General features: G+C 47.8%; 1 protein-coding gene across 2 annotated transcripts in view; it reads left to right on the forward strand.

Annotated features, from left to right (window-relative positions):
- The window catches only part of NOS1 (nitric oxide synthase 1), a 94,132-nt gene that overhangs the window by 20,747 nt on the left and 53,796 nt on the right, over positions 1–19,589 (forward strand). For both annotated transcript variants that reach the window (XM_069556602.1, XM_069556601.1), the window contains exons 3-6: positions 11,804–11,932; positions 13,804–13,949; positions 15,371–15,533; positions 16,782–16,873. In XM_069556602.1, the coding sequence (XP_069412703.1) occupies positions 11,804–11,932; positions 13,804–13,949; positions 15,371–15,533; positions 16,782–16,873 (530 nt within the window). The remainder of the gene's footprint in view (positions 1–11,803; positions 11,933–13,803; positions 13,950–15,370; positions 15,534–16,781; positions 16,874–19,589) is intronic.

Genomic DNA, 19,589 nt, shown 5'->3' on the forward strand with positions numbered 1-19,589 from the left:
GAGCCAGTTTGAGTATTGACACCATCCTCAAAGCCCCGTACATAATAACCCTCCTAAGTGGAAACGTTCCCCTAGATTAGTAAGAAAGTGCTATTTGCTCATTCTTCCCACAAAACCTTAGGATTTGATTCAAGCCCTTCTCTGCTTCCTTTCTTATTAAGCACCTATTTCTCTTGCCTGCCTGATTTGCTTCCCTAAGGGGTAGGAGTGGAACTGTGTCTTGCTTGGAGGTAGAATGTCTATTTTCATATGCAAATTAAGTATCCGTCCAACCCTTAGTGAGTGTGAGAGGTCTTGGGTCTGGGGGAAGTGGCATTTCCATTTGGGTTCTTCTTTCTTACTTAGCCCACTGCCCCTCTCTCCAGCCTCTTGCTGACAAAGGCAGCCAGATAGTCAGAGAGTTGATTTTCATTTCAAAATCTCCCTGCCCACCCCATCCCCACCACCTCATCAGCAAGCTGGCATTTCCTCACCCCTGGGGACATAGGGCTTGTTGCCTTTCAAAATGTCAAAATCTGTTGAGAAGCTTTTCCCTCCTTCCAGGGAAGTGTCGGCCTCCCCGACTAGCCTCTCTGCAGACCTCCAAATGATAAGGCATAAAGGGGAGTGCTTATGGTTTCCCAATCTTCAGAGGGTCAGAGGTGTCCAGAGCCCCTCTCTTCAGGAGCAAGCACCCCAAGCAGCCAGTATTGCTGGCTTTGCTGAAGACCGAAAGCAGGCAGCCAGACCCCTCCAAGCTGTGTCTGGATGAAGGCAAACCAGCCCAACCCTCTGCTTCTCAGCAACAACCCAGCATGCTTCAGGGAAGCTTTCTAAGTCAGCCCTGACTCACTGCACGCTAATGATGTCAGGATAAAAATAACAATAACGCTGACAACAATACCACCTTGTGGGGGTGCGGCCGTTCTATTCCCTGGGCTCACCCACAGCACTGGGGTCACGATCTCAGCTCGGGTCAACCCAGGTTTGGTCTCCTCCTCCCGGTGACCTTGGTCAAACAGCTGATTAGCATCCACACTGAAGCTCATAGTGGATAATAGGCTCGTGGAGTTGTGAGGAAGAAGAAATAAGATACCATACAAAATGATTACATCTGCTATTCATGATAAGAAATAATATGTATTGAGCAATGGCAGACATTGTGTCAAGCAGTTTAGATCCACAATCTCATTTAATCTCCAACCCAACCCAATGGAGTTGGGTTACTGCTCTTGGGTTACTTCCTGTTACTGCTCCCATTTTACAGATGAATAAACTGAGGCCCAGAGAGTTTAATAGCTCGAGGAAGGTCATTTGACTTGTAAGTGGGCAAGATGGGACTTGAACCCAGGTCATAGAGCCCTATAGCCCACTCTCAACTCTACAAGGCCTTGCACAGAATAAGTGCTTCATAAAAAGTTCATTATTGTTATTTGGCTAATTATCATATTGCTGCTCTAGGCATTATACTGTGTATTTAGGTAAAGGAGTATTGCCAATGGTTATATTGCTCATGTGAGGCTGAAGGTGACACCCTTATGGCCCAGAAAGGGCAGGTGACGACCCACAGAGTCTTGGTGGCAAAGGCACACCTCTTTGCCTTTATGGCGACATCGTCATCCTTGTCAATCATTCAGGTCAATGTAGCATTCAGTCTTCATCTTCTGGGGCCAGACTCTAGGAATATGCAGAGGAGGGAGGCAGTAAAGACCTGGATGGGGGAAAAAATGGGAACTTCGAGGGACTGGAGTCCATGCCCAGCTCTGTGGCCTGTCAGTTATTAATTTAGGGACAGTCACTTTACATCTCAGAGCCTCCATTTCCTCATCGGAAAAACAGGTTACCATGAGGAATCCAGGAACCAGTGGGTACGCAGTGGCCTAGCCTAGAGGAGGCACACAATAGGCATTTAATAGATGTCACTCAAAATGAAATTGAAATCACAGCCCTTGAGTTCAGAACCTAGACATTAGTTCAGAACTGAAACATACATATTTGTCTCAGTGTCCAGAAACTCCCACTCCCTAGACAAGCTCCAGACACAGACACATACACAGTAGTCGGCACACCATGATTTTGGGGTTCTGTAGAATCATGCGCAGACATGCCACACAGGGTGCCCCCTGCCTGGCTCCAGCAGATTCCGTTGGCCGCATTTACGTTGACTCTTTGGGGGCGCCTGCTCACTACTCCCTGCGCTAAGCCTGTCTCTAAGTACTTGAGAGACCTCTTCTACTTTGAACCTCATTGCTCTCTGGGAGAGTGTCCCAATCCCTACTAGAAGCTGTGATTAAGCCCTTTTCTGCCCCCAACTGTATCTGGCCAGGCATCCTTGGCCTTGATCTGGCTCATGGCTGAAGTGAGACACTCAGGTCAGATTTTCCAAAAAGCATGTTCCACCCCTTCCTCCACCTGTTTGAGGGTTCCCGGAGCACCCTCCAATAGGCACAAAGGGATGCTTTCCAGGAATTTATATTGAACAAAGCCCCTCAGTTCCCACTGGCACGGAACCCCAGCCTTGCTGATGTTTCACATCCCTCCACCCGGACCATCACCTGCCCAGTGACCTCCAGGGTCTTTACAGGTCACTTAGTCAGGGGACCAGCCTTCCATGTCCCTTCCATCTGTTCCCGTCAGAGGCAGGGTGGAACCAGGAAGTGGGGCCTGAATTGATGGGTGTTTGGGTTCAGCCCTTCTGGAATTTCCACATATTTTGCTAACTGTCTATTTTAACAGTGAGCATATTCAATGGAGGGGCTTCCCAGATGGCGCAGTGGTAAAGAATCCATCTGCCAATGCAGGAGATGCAGGAGACCCAGGTTCCATCCCTGGGTATGGCAGCCCCCTCCAGTGTTCTTGCCTGGGAAGCACCATGGACAGAGGAGTCTGGTGGGCTACAGTCCATGGGGTCGCAGAGTTAGACATGACTGAGTGACTGAGCGTGCATATTCAACACAGGCTGTTTGAGTGTTGTCCGAGAAGGACAGTGACATTCTGTATGCTCATTTATTGCTTCAAACCATATTCAGATTCTTTCCCTTGATCAAAGTCATTTTTTCCTTCCTCTCTTTACAAATGGATGTCAGTTGTCAAAACTCCCTTCACACGGAGATTCCCAGAGGCCCACAGAGCCACAACCCACTTCTATTTTCTGAGGGTCCCAGGATGTTTTAAAAGGTAAAAAGTCCAAAACATAATCACAAAGCTTGTTGTGCATTTTTTTAATTAAAAAAAACTTTTTTGCAGTATAGTTGCCTTACAAGGTTGTGTTACTTTCAACTGTACAGCAAAGTGAATCAGCTCTATATATACATATATCCCCTCTTTTTTTAAATTTCCTTCCCATTTAGGTCACCACAGAGCATCAAGTAGGGTTTATATAGTAGGTTCTCATTAATTATATGTTTGGTACATAGTAGTGTGTATACATCAATCCCAATCCCCTAATTTATCCCACTCCCCCCTGCCCCCATGGTATCCATAAGTTTGTTCTCTACATCTCTGTCTCTATTTCTGCTATACATTTTAAATATTTACAATCAGCAGTGTAATGCTTTTAATAAACACACACAGTACAATGCAATATAAGAGGGATGGGCCCCAAGATAATCACAGGATTTCTCAAAATTAATTCATAAGGCACGTGTACATTCTGATCTGGTAATGGGATCAGGTTTAAAGTTGTCTAATAATCTAATTATCTTGTGAGATCATCATGATTGTAAGCATCACCTCATTTGGAGAAAGCATCAACAATCTAACTTAAAGACCCCTTGGGTCCAGTGGTTAAGACCCAGTGCTTCTACTGCTGGGGGCATGAGTTCAATCCCTGGTTGAGGAACTAAGATCCTGCATGCCACAGGATGGCCAAAACAAACAAACAAAACTCCTCATCTCCAGAGGCTCTTGTCTGTGAACCCAAACCATGATGAATCTGACTCCCAAGCACTCCCTTCTGTAACCATCCTCCATAGAGAACATGGACCACTGAACAGGGGGGAAAGAGAGAGGAGGGGTGAAGAATAAGCGATTTCAAGCTTCTGTGGAGTTATTATAAAGAATGAATCACTTTAGAAATCATGCTTTGAATTCACTGCAAGGAAATTATACTCCAGTTTACTTAACACTGTTGGTTAAGTTTTATAAGTAGCAATTTTTTAATTGCATGGATGGGTGCGTACCTGCTGGTTTGCAGGCCCGTGGTTCTAGAACCTGAGCTGCCACAGCTCCTAATAGGTACGCTCGCGGCTCTAAAAGGTGGGGCCCACAGACTGGAGCAGCATGGCCTGGAGCTGCAGCAAAGGGGCTGTGGCATGGTGTGTGGCATCTGGCCCCTGGTGTGGATGGCCCGCTGCCTGGCTCAGCCCCAGCGTGCTGCCCTCATTTTAGAGCAAGCCAAGCAGGGCAAGTTGCTGCAGGCCTCAGAGGGAGGAGCTGGCGCTGGTACCAACAGTGAAAGAAATAAGAACTGGCTCGCTTTGAACAGGTTTGGGCCTCAGCGCCTGGATTCATCTCCTCAAGCTGTTTTCTAGAGGAAGCACCATAAACTGTGTGGCTTCAACAATCAGAATTTATTGTCTGAGTCTGGAAACCCAGAAGTCTGAGATCAAAGTGGCTACAGGGCTCGTTCCCTCTGAGGGCGGTGAGCAAAAGTTCTGCTCCAGGCTCCTGTCCTCAGCTTGCAGGTGACAGTCTTCATGTTCATGTGGCGTTCTCCCTGTGTGCACGTCTGTCTCCTGATTTCCCCCTTTTTGTAAGGACACGAGTCATATTGGATTAGGGCCACTTTAACGACCTTATTTTAACTTAATTGCTGCTTTAAAGACTCTCACATTTGGAGATCCTGGGGGTTAGGACATCAACGTATGCACTGGAGGGACATCCTAAGATGTTCTGTGGTGCATAGGTACCTCCCTCCCTCCCTCCTTTCTGTCAAGCTCTTGTCCCGATTTCATTGTGAGCCTCCTGCCCACAATTGAAGGAGGACAGGGTGCCTGCCCTCTCTTTGTAGACCACCAGGATTCGGATGTCTAGTGTCTGTCTTCCAGCCTTAAAATCCTCCACATTCCCCTTACCTTAGCTCCTTACTTCCCAGCTTCTGCTAAAAGCCTCACATCCTCCCACTTACCCAGATGGGAAGTCTCTGCGTCAGTGTTGACTTGCTCTTTTCTCTCCCATCCTCTCAAGCCACAGAGCTCTTGTCCTGCTCCTGACACCCCAACTCCCGTCTCCTCCCTTCCTGTCATCTGCTACCACTGCTGCATTTCCACTCTCCTGGCCCCCTGCGCTGGTGCAGCAGCCCCCTTTTGGGCCTCTCAGCCTCCACCCTCTCCCTCCTACAGTCCTTGCACTCATGTATTTCCTAAAATGGCCTTGATAAGGCCACCCTCTTCACCGGGCAGCTTCAGGGGTTCTCACTGTCTACTCATTCAAGGCCAAAGCTTTCAGCTTAGCATTTAAGGGACTCCACAGTTTAGAAATACACTTAGATCTTATGTTAAATAGCTCAGGCTGCCATAATAATATACCATAGACCCAGCAGCTTAAACAATAGAAAATTATTTCTCACGGTTATGGAGGGTAGAGATCCAAAGTCAGGGTACCAAAAAAAAAAAAACCACAAACAAACAAAGTCAGGGTACCAGTGTGGTCACCTTCAGTGAGGGCTCTCTTCCTGGCTTGTAGCCGGCCACCTTCATCGTGTCCTTAAACAGCCTGTGCACTCAAAGAAATAGCTGTCTCTTCCTATTCATAGAAGACCCCTAATCCTAGCAGATTAGGGTCCACCCTTGTGACCTCATTTAACCTTAATTACCTTCTAAAAGCCCTGTCTCCAAATATGTCACAATGGGAGTTGGAGCTTCAACATATGAATTTGAGAGGATACAGTTCAGTCCATAGCAGACCTCAAATGTTTGTTGAACAGGCACTGCTGCTGCTGCTGCTAAGTCACTTCAGTCGTGTCCGATTCTGTGCGATCCCATAGACGGCAACCCACCAGGCTCCCCCGTCGCTGGGATTCTCCAGGCAAGAACACTGGAGTGGGGTGCCATTTCCTTCTCCAATGCGTAAAAGTGAAAAGTGAAAGTGAAGTCACTCAGTCGTGTCTGCTTCTTAGCGACCCCATGGACTGAAGCCTACCAGGTTCCTCTGTCCATGGGATTTTCCAGGCAAGAGCACTGGAGTGGGTGCCATCGCCTTCTCCGGCTTGGCACTGGAGGTAGAGCAAAATGATTGATGTGTTGGCAAAAAGTGGTATCTATATACAAACATCTATAAAGATACATGTATAAAGAAGATATGATGTGTGTACACACACATACACACACACTGGAATATTACTCAGCCATAAAAAGGAATGGAATTGGGTCATTTGTAGAGATGTGAATGGACCTAGCTAGAGACTGTCATACAAAGTGAAAAAAGTCAGAAAGGAAAAAACAAATATAGTATATTAACACATATATGTGGAATCTAGAAAATTATAGAGATGATCTTATTTGCAAAGCAGAAATAGAGACACAGATGTAGAGAACAAATGTATGGATACCAAGGGGGAAAAGGGGTGGGAGGAATTGGGAGACTGGGATTGACATGTATCCACTGCTGGTAAAGAACCCGCCTGCCAATACAGGAGACAGAAGAGAGGCAGGTTTGACCCCTGAGTCAGAACGATTCCTTGGAGAAGGGAATGGCAGCCCACTCCAGTATCCTTGCCTGGAAAATCCCATGGACTGTAGCCTGCCAGGCTCCTCTGTCCCTGGGGTCACAAAGAGTCAGACACCACTGAGTAACTAACACTTTCACTTTCACATGTATAAAAAAGATAACTAATGTTTAAGTTAATGGAGACCTAAGAAAGATAGGTTAGCTTTCAGCCACTGGAATTCAATCCTTTTGATCAAGAGTCTGTAAAGTTTTCCTGGGTAGGAGGTAATAGGAAATATATGTGACTTTGTGGACCATTCCATCTGAATCTCCATCTCAACTACCCCCACTCTGCCATTGTATCTCAAAAGCAGCCATAGGCAATATGGAAACAAATGAGGGTGGCTGGGTGCCAATAAAGCTTTATTTATAGACACAGAAATTTAAGCATCATCTAACTTTCACATGTCATGGAGCATTATCCTTCTTTTGACTGTTTTATTCAACAAGTTTAAAATGGGAAAACCATTCTTAGCCCATGCTGCTGCTGCTAAGTCACTTCAGTCGTGTCTGACTCTGTGTGACGCCATAGATGGCCTCCCACTAGGCTCCCCCGTCCCTGGGGTTCTCCAGGCAAGAACACTGGAGTGGGTTGCCATTTCCTTCTCCAATGCATGAAAGTGAAAGTGAAGTCATTCAGTCATGTCTGACTCTTAGCGACCCCATGGACTGCAGCCTACCAGGCTCCTCCGTCCATGGGATTTTCCAGGCAAGAGTACTGGAGTGGGGTGCCATTGCCTTCTCCATCTTAGCCCATGGGCTATACCAAAAGAGAGGGTAGACCAGCTGTGGCCCATGGGCCACCGTCTGCAAACCCCTGCTTCAGAGCACGCGGCTGCAGGATGCTGCTGCCAAGAGAGTGGGGATCACAGTAGAGCCTAGAACACAGGTCCATAACAGGCAGTAGGTACTCAGCGTGTATTTGCTGAAAGAGAGGAGGAAGGGAGGCATGGAGGGGGTGTGGAAATCAAGTTGCCAGGGATCCTACAAGCTGAATTCCTGGCTCAGAGCCCAAGGCTGACAACACCTCACCTGCTGTCTCCTCTTGGGCTGCAAGATCATTTCCTTCCATTTCCTCAGGACCTCTCTAAAGACTCCCAGAGTGAAGAGGTGTTGACAAAGCCTTTGAAACACCCAGGAGCTCAGAGCCTGCTTTCAAATTTAGGAGCAGGCACCAAGGAGTCCTCCTGTTGAACCCACTGAAGTAGAGTCAGTGTCTCCCACCACCTGAAAAGCTTTCACAGTCTACCCTGAACCCAAATCCAGGGAAGAACACACTGTGTTCCCAAGCCCGCTTGTGCCCTGTCGCCAGCCTAACAACCCACAAGTGCCACTAACCTGAGTCTTTAGACCAAGCACTTCAGTCCCCACTCAGAAAAGTCATTTGCATCCCCCACGCCGGGCCCCCGACTGCTATATTAATCTCCTCGTTTGTCCCCTCCTGAGTCATCTAATATTACTGGTGGCTAATTAAAACATCAAAACTCAAGCACAACAGCCCTGCCAGAGGCCTCCTAATGCCTGGTTTCAAGTGTGCCCTTCACACAGCCCGGGGCGGAGAGTGGCATGGCTCATGCCTGGGCCCCCAATTAGTTGTCTCGTAATGACCACCCCTTGCACATCTGGACCCTCAACAGATGGCCTCTTTGATTGCCTGTATCTCTCTCCATCCGCCCTGCCTGTGAAGACTTCCGGCTTCCTCCCACCTTGTCAGGCTCCCCTCACCGCTGCCTTCTGCCCCTCTGTCACCTCCACGGGCCCTGGGCCTGACCCCAAATGCCAACACAATGTCTGTTATCCCCACTCTGGGATTGTAGCTGCTCCTCAAACTCTAGGGTGTCAAGAGAGAGTTTCTTTACTGACTAAGTGATGCCCAATATTTAGGGAGGATGGCTAGGGTGCCTCCCATATGGACAAGGGAGGATTTTATTTTCCTAAGGACGCAGATTGCTGGCATGATCAGAGGAACTTCTAATCAGAAAGGCCCACCTAGAGGCAACCTCCATCACCTGGACATCTGCTGGGAGAGACGGGAGTGGAAATAGAATCCTAAATAAAGAAGTTCAGGACGTCTAGACCTTCAAAGGAAGTAGAGTCGTCTGTACATGGCTTCGTGTGGGGACATAAGTAAAAGAACTTAAGAGTTTAGCGGAATAGAAGGGCAGATAGGGAATGGAGGGAAGAATTCATTCCAATCCTTCTCCTGCTCCCAGGGTGATAGTGCAGTAGTAACACTTAAAGCAGCAGCAGTCATAACAGGGCTTCCCAGGTGGCACTAGCGGTAAAGAACCCACCTGCCAATGCAGGAGACGTAAGAGACGTGGGTTCAATCTCTGGATCGGGAAGATGCCCTGGAGGAGGGCATGGCAACCCACTCCAGTATTCTGGCCTGGAGAATCCCCATGGACAGAGGAGTCTTGTGGGCCACAGTCCACGGGGGTTGCAAAGAGTTGGGCATGGCTGAAGTGATTTAGCACGCATGCACAGTTGCGGTAGGGCTACAAGTTGTTCTGGTAGTAGAATAATGACACCAGCAGTGATGAGGAGTGGCTAGCATTTAGGAGGCTGTGGCAATCACCCGCATGAAAGGTGGTGGAAGCTTGGATAGAGTGCTACACAGTAGATGGAGAGAATGAGGATTCTGGAGCCATTTAGAAGGCTAAGTGGATGCAAGTCTGGGATGGTCTGGGTGTGGGGGATAAAGAAGATGATGTTCAGGACAGTTCCTTCCTGTGGCGTGCACAGGCGGTGGGTGGATGTTGGTACCCAACACCGAGATGAGAGCCGCTGGGGACAAGTGGATCTGGAAGATCATGAGTCATAGTACCTTCCTTTTGTTCTTTGCTCTCGCTCCCTGCACTGTCTGGCAGTCTTTAGTGGCGGCATATGCTGGCACTTGCCTCCCATTCCCCAAGATCCAACATGGCGGCACGGATGCTTTAGCAGAGCGCTCCCCTGGCAGAAAGGTGGCTATGCCTCTCACTTCTCTACCAACAAGACTCTGCTCCCTCTTCTTGACCTGATTAACAGGTCTCGACTTAGAAGTCAAATGACCCTGGTCAGATGCCCCTTCTGAGTGCTTTCACAGTCCCCTGCACACTGCTGACATCCCAGATTATGATACTCATTTCATTCAATGATAATAGTTCATTCAATCATCATCCCCACTGGGCCACATAAACTCCATGAGGGCACAGATCATGTCTGTTGTGTTTGTTACTGTAGCCCTTGCCCTTACTGACTTGCCTGGAACACGGGAGATATTCAGTAAACCTGTGCTGGGTGAACGAATGAATGAGTGAGTGAGTGAGGGGATTGTACCTGATGGCCAAGAGGCAGAGTGGCCAAACAGTGGAGGGCATGGTTAGAGAGCCAGACTGCCAGGACTTGACTCCTGGCTCCAGTTTATGAACAAGTTCTGCAATCTTGTTCAACTCGGTTAACTTCTCTGTGCCTCAGTTTCCTCATCTGTAAAATGGGGATGATAAGGTGGTTGCTTGGCACATAGCAAGTGTCCAGTGGATGTTAGTTTTCAATAGTTGTCCTTCAGGGTTCTCTGTGATTTCTGTCCCAGACTTAACCCAATTCAGTCCTAATTCATGGCTCTCTCAGCAGCCTGAGCACCTCCATGCTGATGAGATGTGGATCCTGCCTCCTTTCTGATTTCATCTCCTTTGTATTCATTCACACTCAAACACCCCAGCCACACTGGCCTCCTTGCTGGTCCTTTAAGCTTACAAGCTCATCCCTGCCTCAGGGCCTTTGCAAACTGTGCCTCCCGCCCCCCCTCCACTTTGTTACCATTACTTCTCTCTGTATTGTATTCTTATCACCTCCTGAAATTATGTCATCCATGTATTAGTTTACTTATTATTTATCTCCACTTCTCCAAAAACAGTGCTCCAGAAGAGCAAGGATCCTGACTGCCTTGTTCACCTCGGTGTCCCCAGCACCTAGCAGTGCCTAGCACATAGTAGGTGCTCAAGAGATACAATTTGAATGTGTGAATACCCTGGCTCTAGGTCACTGCCCACTACGCCACTCTTAGGCATGAGTGTCACTCAACACTGTCTCATCCTCTCTCCTCCCTTGCTCAGCTGTTGCATCAGGGTATGCCTGACGCCTCTCCCTTAGAGCTGCTGATGCTCTTCTGATGCACGAGCACACCTCTCTCCAGGCTGGTAGACGACCACTCAGAAATACCCAAGAACAGAAGTGAGCCTTATCAGTGAGGCTTAAAATAGATGGGCAACATTTGTCAGCCAGGCCTTTCCCCTCTCACCTACTGGGAAATTTGCTTACAGAGGTGAAGACAAATGGGGGGGCTGAAGATGTTCAGGATGGAGAGGACAGTATGTGCAAAGGCCCTGAGCAGGGACATGCTTGGCCATTTTGAAAAACAGAAACCTGGAATTGGAGGAAGGTATCCTATGCTTCAAGGGCTTCCCAGGGGGCACGGTGGGAAAGAATTCATCTGCCAATGCAGGAGACCAGAGTTCAATCCCTGGGTCAGGAAGATCCCCTGGAGAAGGGAACCGCTACACACTTCAGTATTCTGGCCTGGAGAATCCCATGGACAGAGGAGCCTGGAGGGATAAGCCATGGGGTCACAAAGAGTCAGACATGGCTGAGCATGCTATGCTTCAAACCTTTCTCACTTAAACTTCTTGTTTCCCTAGTATTTGCCAAAAATGGTGAGTTTGGACTATGGCAGGACAGCCCAAAAATCCAAGTAACTTAACCCAGCCTCAGGTTTGATTCCTCAGCCCTGAGGGCTGTTACCATTTTGAGAGACTGACAGTGTTCCTTCAGTTACTCATTCATTCAACAAGCATTCACTGAGTCCCAGCTACGTGCCAGACCTTGCGCTAGAGGCCAGAGAGACCAGCCTCTGAGCTCCTGACCCCTCTCCCCAGGACGGAACATGAGACATTCTTCCATGGCACCTCCTTCTGTCCGGGCAGAGGGACCAGGTCCCAGGCACCTTGCACATGTCCACCCCAGAGTCACAGACAGGCGGTGACTAGGGGCAGATTCCAGGAAGAACACCACCTCTTCCCACCCCAGTGGGGACAGTCTTCCAGTGCCTAATATGCATCTTCATTCTCTCCTGCAGCCCTCTGCCTCGGGGAAACAGTCTCCCACGAAGAATGGCAGCCCCTCCAAGTGCCCTCGCTTCCTCAAGGTCAAGAACTGGGAGACCGACGTGGTTCTCTCTGACACCCTCCACCTCAAGAGCACGTTGGTGAGTATCCCAGCACGGGGGGAGACCAGGCTTTTCTCAACCCCAGCAATATCCACACATGGGACAGGATAATTCTCGTTGTGGGGACCATCCTGTGCATTGTGGAAAGTTGAGCATCAGCCCTGACCTGTGCCCACCAGATGCTGGTTGTGACAACCAAATATGTCTCCAGATATTGTTAGATGTGCCCTGGGTGGGAAATACACCCCCATTTGAGAACCACTGGTAGATACTTAGCTGTGCAAATACTATTTATTTCTGTCCCCTGTACCCAAAAGGGGATTGCTTCTCCTAAGTACACTCTTTTTACATCTCACTATCCAACCACTGATGGAGTTTTGAACAAACCCTTCTTAGTTATCAGGCTGTCCTCTAAATTTTTATATATTGTAAAGTCAATCAGTCAGTTTTTTTATATTGTAGAAAGCGGGCTTCCCTCAGAATCTGCCTCCAGTGCAGGAGACTCGGGTTCTATCCCTGGGTGGGGAAGATCTCCTGGAGAAGGAAATGGCAACCTACTCCAGTATTCTTGCCTGGAAAATCCCATGGACAGAGGAGCCTGGTGGGCTGCAGTCCATGGGGTCGCAAAGGGTCAGGCGTGACTGAGCAACTAACGCTTGGAGGAATGTTGTATCAGTAAGCTATCACAGTGTAACAAACCACCCCAAAATTAATGACCTAAAGCAACTACTCACAAAGAGTCGGACATGACTGAGCAACTGAACTGAACTGAACTGAACTGAAAGCAACTACTCCTATTTTCCAGGACCTACAGATTGGCAGGGTGGTTCTCATGCTTCTGTTGATCTCATGCTTCTGTGATTCTCTGAGGGGTCAGCTCTGTGCCATAGGGCCTCTCAACCTCCAGTAAGGTAGCTTGGTCTCCTCCATGCCCTGGATGCAGGGTCCTGAGAGAATGAGCAGAAACATATAAGATATCTTGAGACCTAGAATCAGAATGGGCACAGTGTCACTCTGCCATTTTCTGTTGGCCCAAACCAGCTCAGATTCAAAAGGAGAGGGAGGAGGCTTCACCTCTTGATGAGAATTGCTGTAAAGTCACATAGTAAAGGGCGTGAATAGATGGAGGGAAAGAATTGGGGCGATTTTCTGCAATCAACATCCTGTAGACCTGTTCAAAAGAGCTACTGTGATCACTCTACTAGTCCTTCTTGATCAACATGGGATCAAAAAATAGTTGGGAGGGGTCTCCGCTGATGGCCCAGTGGTTATGACTCTATGCTTCCAATGAAGGGACATGGGTTCGATCCCTGGTTGATAACTAAGATCTTACATGCTGCATCGTGCAGCCAAAAAAACAATTTTTTTTTAATATTAGGAGATTCAGCATCAATGGTTCTGATTCCCAGAGAATGACAGTCATAAAGCCCCTCTCTTCACCACCCCCCTCACTGAGTAGAGCAAATAATTACAGAACCTTAAAATGCTGATTAGGGCTTCCCCTAACTCAGATGTGACTCAGATGGGAAAGAGTCTGTCTGAAATGCAGGAGACCTGGGTTCGATACCTGGGTCAGGAAGATCCCCTGGAGAAGAAATGGCAACCCACTGCAGTATTCTTGCCTGTGGAGCATCCCGTGGACCAAGGAGCCTGATGGACTACAGTCCATGGGGTCGCGAAGAGTCAGACATGACTCAGTGACTAACACACACACTAAAATGCTAGTTATCTTCTCCTTACCTGGGCTAATCACCAGGTACAACAGTGACTGGAAGCTGGTACGTGAGAAATTCACTTTGGGAATTAAAGGCCGGGGAAACTCTACCACGAATGTCTAGCCAAGTCCACAGCCCTACACGTGCCACACTTGGGTGAAACTAGGTAACAGCCCAAACCTCTTTTCCTTCCAGGGAACGGGATGCACTGAGCATATCTGTATGGGGTCCGTCATGCTCCCTTCTCAGCAAATACGAAAGCCTGAAGACGTCCGCACGAAAGAACAGCTCTTTCCTCTTGCCAAAGAGTTCATTGATCAGTACTACTCATCAATTAAAAGGCAAGTTCATGTCTACACTCGGGTGCCCCAGTACTGGGTACAAAGACTTCAGGTCCAACTCTGCAGACAGTTGAACCAAGACTGAGCATAGCACCTCTGCCCGCCATGCACAAAGGTCGAAAATTGGGGCTGGTCCTGTACAAGGGCCAGATCTGGCCCCTAGAAATGTTTTTGTTTAGCCTGAAGAATGTCTCTTAAATTTGAAACTCTTCAAGCAATTTCACACCTGGGTATATTCCCGAAAGAAACTCTCACACTTGTTCACAAGGTCAGCATAAGAATGTTCACTGAAGCATAGTTATTATGGGAAAAAATGAAATTAAGCACCCAGCTGGAAATAACCTCAACTCCATTGTTAGGAGAATGTGTAAGTGAACTGTGGCAGTTTCTGTAATGGAATATTATACAGCTATGAGAATGAGCGTGTTAAAGCTCTGCGTGTTCATGGAAATGAAGCTCACAAATAACTTTGAGCAAAGGAAAGAAAAGATAGATACATTCTACTCAATAGATACAGTGTATCTATTATAGAAGATACATTTAGGACAGCACCATTCATAAAAAATAATACTATGGCAACCCACTCCAGTATCCTTGCCTGGAGAATCCCATGGATGGAGGAGCCTGGTAGGCTGCGGTCCATGGGGTGGCAAAGAGTCGGACACGACTGAGCGACTTTTTACTTTTATTTTAATTTATACATGATTTAGGGGGATATATATTGGGCTGGCCAGAAAGTTCATTCATTTTTCCATAATATCAGAAAACCTGAACAAACTTTTTGGTCAACCAAATGCTCAAGTGGCAAAAATCTAGACAGAAGCATGAGAATGCTAAACTCTACATTCAAAATAGCAACCACTTCTGGAAAGAAAGTGAGCTATGGTAAGGAGTAGTCCCCAAGGAATTGTAAAATATTTTCTTGTTTATTAATGATTTCTCCGGCTTGGGACACAGATGCTCATTATATTATTTTCTACACCTTTTGTCAGCCTGCAACTTTTCATAACATTTTTTTTAACTTTCTCAAAGTGAATTTATTTTAAAACGAATTTAAATTTTTGTTTAGAAATGGGAAGAGTTCCCTTTAAAAATCAGATTCCCAGTTTCTCTGTAAAGAAGATCTGGCAGTACCGGCCCCCGATCAGACAACAGCAGTCTAGAACAGAGTTGAGGCTGCCCTCTGGAGACTAGGCTTGGGCTGGCCTGTTTGCTACAGTCCCCACCCAGCCAGGTCAGTCCCATGTTTGGGCCTTTGAAGGCATTTGAATTTGCCAGCCTCTGCTTTATGCACAAACTATCATGTCTGGACATCACAGACTCTCCGTGGCTTCTGGCCTCCTGTAATAGCTTACTCCTTCCACCAACCTCTAATTGAGGAGAGAAAGTAATGCTCCCGTGTCCCTTCCCTCTTCCCTCAGGTTTGGCTCCAAAGCCCACATGGAGAGGCTGGAAGAGGTGAACAAAGAGATCGAAACCACCAGCACCTACCAGCTCAAGGACACAGAGCTCATCTACGGGGCCAAGCACGCCTGGCGGAATGCCTCCCGCTGCGTCGGCAGGATCCAGTGGTCCAAGCTGCAGGTGGGTAGTCAGGCTCAGATATTGTGAAGAGCCCTTTGGTGGGAGCTGGTGCGGGGGAAATGAGCTTTGAAAGGGGTCAGCTTCTACCAAGGGCCCTTGGTGGCCATGGTGAGCTATCAGATGGTCATCATGGGGTCCCAGATTCTCAGATCATGACCAAATCTGGCTTGTAGTCATGTTTTATTCAGCCAAAGCAATCTTTTTTAAAAACTGAACTTGACGTCTCTAGGTAGGGCTTATACTCTCCAATTTACCACAGACCCCATTCCTCCCTTTTGTCTTACACCTACTCTCTTTCCTTATTTATGTTATTTGCTTACTCCCTGAAAGCATTAGATTCTGCATCTCCTGGTATGATTTTTTTCCCTTGGAGAATAATTGTAAGTTGGAAATAGATTAGTTATCAGTCTCGGGGGAGTTTGTCTGATTTTTGTTTGTTTTATTTTTAAGTCCCTATTGCTGTTGTTCAGTCACTAAGTTGTATGAGTCTTTGCAACCCCATGGACTGCAGCGTGTCAAGCTTGCCTGTCTTACATTATCTCTCGGAGTTTGCTCAAACTCATGTCCATTGAGTTGATGATGCCATCCAACCATCTCATCCTCTGTCACCCCCTTTTCCTCTTGCCCTCAATCTTTCCCAGCATCTGGGTCTTTTCCAGTGAGTCATCTGTTCTCAATAGGGGGCCAAAGGACTGGAGCTTCAGCTTCAGCACCAGTCCTTCCAATGAATATCCAGGGTTAATTTCTTTCAGGATTGACTGGTTTGATCTCCTTGCTGTCCAAGGGACTCTCATTTGAGCACCACAATTTCAAAGCACCGATTCTTCCACCCTCAGCCTTCTTTATGGTCCAACTCTCACATCCATACATGACTACTGGAAAAACCATAGCTTTGACTGTACGGACCATTGTTGGCAAAGTGACGAAGTCCCTAATCCCTAGCAACCTCACGGGAGATACAGGCAGCCCATTACGAGTCACTTCTCTGCTCAGCATTCCCTTCCCGTGGTCACCTACCCCTCGTGCCTACTTTTAGGGGATTTTTCCTGGTTTGATTAGCCACGGTTATTAGAATATAAAAAGATACTATAAACACAGGGGGGCAGGGCTCAGTAGTGAAATGCTCACTACCCCTAAGGGGCAGCAGCTAGGGTGGGCTCTGCGTGCTTCTGCAATCGGGGGGGCTGCCCTGGGCAGGGCTGAATGGGGAAAGAGGAGGCAATCGTTCCCACATTGTACTCCTTACAGGTGTTTGATGCCCGAGACTGTACCACTGCTCATGGGATGTTCAACTACATCTGTAACCACATCAAGTATGCCACCAACAAAGGGAACCTCAGGTGAGCCAACCAGCCTGGGGAAAGGGAATCTGACATCCCCACAGTGTTGACCCTTGAGTCTGGAGCTGGCTCCCCTGCCATGGAATTGCTCCCCCTCTTTCCTCGGGGCCAGTGCCACGTGGGGAGAGGTGGCCTGGCCTCCTCATTCTGACCTCCACGTGCCTTCTCTCCCAAGAGACACAGACTCCCCCGTGGTTTGCAGAAGTATAGCAACCACAGTCACGTTCATCCCACAGTTTAATATCAACCTCTAGAGGAAGCAGGATGAGATGTTTCAGATTCCCAGGAAGAGGAAAACCCCCTTGCTGATGGTGACCCGCTTTCACCAGCACCTCCTCTGTTGCCTGGAGCTGCCTCCGAGGTTTCCGGGGTTTCAAATGCAACGTCTCTTTCCTTTGCCCTGGGGACTACCATTTCTGGTTTCACCAAGCCGAGCCACATCTGGGACTTCTCTTACCTCCCACCAAGAACAAAGCTGCAGGGGGTGCAGGCCAAAGCAGACAGGTGCTGATGTGAGCTAGTGGCTTCCATGCTGGCAAGTCTCAGCTGGGAGAGGAGTAGCTGAGAAGGAACAGCTGAGGCCCCACAGACAGGCGGTGACACTTGTTACATACTCCCTCCGTCCTGCCCCTGCATCTGTTCCCAGCCACTGAGGACCAGCCTCACCTTGGGGCTGCACAGGACCACTGCAAAGATATTCCCACAAGCCCTTGGGCTGTGCTGAGCTCATCCATGAAGTGGCTTATTGGCATTAAGCATGGCTTTTCTTGGACATGTCTCTTCCTTGAGAAGGAAATTGTGTTTACCACCTGAGCCCACCAGTGGGAAAGAGCCTGTCATTTAAGGCCTGCTGGGGAAATTAGTATTCAGATCTTTTTCCGAAAAGACCTTGCCCCTCAGAGAACAACAAAGAACTCCCTTCAACTGCATATCCTAAGCATTAAAGCATGGCCTAGCCAAGGTCTTAGCCTCAAAGAGCTTGTGAGTTATTTTGATAGTTTTCAAATGATGCTGTGATGGAGTGATTTGGGGTGGGGGTCATCAGGCCAGGCAGTGCACCTTTACTTTTTTCAATTTTCTATTGGTGGAGGTCTAAATGAGACCTTCTATTGATGAAATGTTCAGCTGATTTTTTTTAACAAGTTTTAAACTACATATGTGGACACAATGAGAGGCCATAAGAGAATGTATGCCATATATAGAAATAATCTAAAATAAGAGAGGGAGAGAGATGACATTTAAACAGGATGGGGCATTTGACTTGCCATTTCATGACAAGCTCAGGAGACTTGGGAGACAGGAAGTGTAAAGCTGTCCCATGTCTTCCTCCGGGCTCATTCTTGCACACAGTAAGCATCCCATCCCACTGCGTGTCATTCTGAAGTATCTAAACATACTTTTAAAATATATGTAAACAAATACAAACAAACACAAACACGTGTTATCTGCTGCTCAGCCAAACAGCCATGTGTTTTAACACTGGAGGGAAAGGCTGACAATTTTACTCAGTCTGTGTCCATCTACAATACAGCACCCTTGCCAAGAGATTCTTAAGAGCGTCTTTGGCCCTCTGTGACTTCACCTTCAGCCTGGGTTCCAGATTCACCCCAAGGTGGGACACATCACTCCCTGCAGAATTAAATGCAATACGATCTTGTGCAGATAGCAAGATCTAAATGTGCTCACAGAGGAGGCCCTGGGAACCAGATAGGACAGGCGATGCTGTGTGAAGAAGGCAGATTTGAGTTGGGCCTTGAAATCAGGTACATGAGGGCAGAAACGGACTCCAGCCAAGGCAGGCAGCGGGGGCAGGGCTCCAGGGCAAGATATGAATGGGAGCAGACCTGTGAGCATGGAGCTGGACCTGTGATGTCACCCCCATGTTGACGTAAGCCAGGACGTGGCTTCCATAGCCTCGGGTTTGGTCCATGGATGGAACTGATGAGTCCAGGTGACAAGAGCTCCTGGCAAGAGATAACATTGAATGACTCTTTTTTTTTTTTTGGCCACACTGGCTTTTAGCTGTGGCATGTGGCATCTAGTTCCCTGACTAGGGACTGAACCCAGGCCCCCTGCTTTGGGCACACGGAATCTTAACCACTGGACCACCAGGGAAGTCCCTACATTGAATCACTTTGTCAAAAAGTTACTCTCCTTCTTTTCAATCTTTCTGATGGTGCCAAAGAGAATAACGCATGATGAACATCTCTCCAAACTGCTGGTCTCCCATTTAACAAAAAGAGGGCAGCGCTCCAGTGAGGTGCCTTCTGCACGCAACAACATCTTTCTTCAGTTTGCTAATAATACAGGGTCTCACAGTTGCCTGTTTGGGTGAGTGAGGCCAGGGGCAGTCCTCACAGTTGCCTGTTTGGGTGAGTGAGGCCAGGGGCAGTCTTCACTGTTTTTAAATAAATAAATATCAGTACAAATGAAAGTTGATCTGCTATTAATCATAAATCTGTAGAGGGGGTGAGCAACTGGGGCAATAATGATGGTGGTAAAAGAAAGACTGAAACTGGGAATCAGTGGTGAGTTCTTAAGAGGAAACAGAGCCTGATGATTTTTTCTCCCCCTGAGGATTACCTGCTGCAAAAGAACTTTCTGGAAAAATGGCCCAAGTCAAGATTGTTCAAAAGACTCCAGTTGGAGAAGCATTTGTTTCCTTCTGCGAGCTGGCCCGGGGCTTCCCTTCCTCTGCCCTTCTTCACCTAGTGGT

This window comes from Ovis canadensis, chromosome 17, assembly GCF_042477335.2.
Source record: "Ovis canadensis isolate MfBH-ARS-UI-01 breed Bighorn chromosome 17, ARS-UI_OviCan_v2, whole genome shotgun sequence".
NCBI classification, from domain to species: Eukaryota; Metazoa; Chordata; class Mammalia; order Artiodactyla; family Bovidae; genus Ovis; species Ovis canadensis.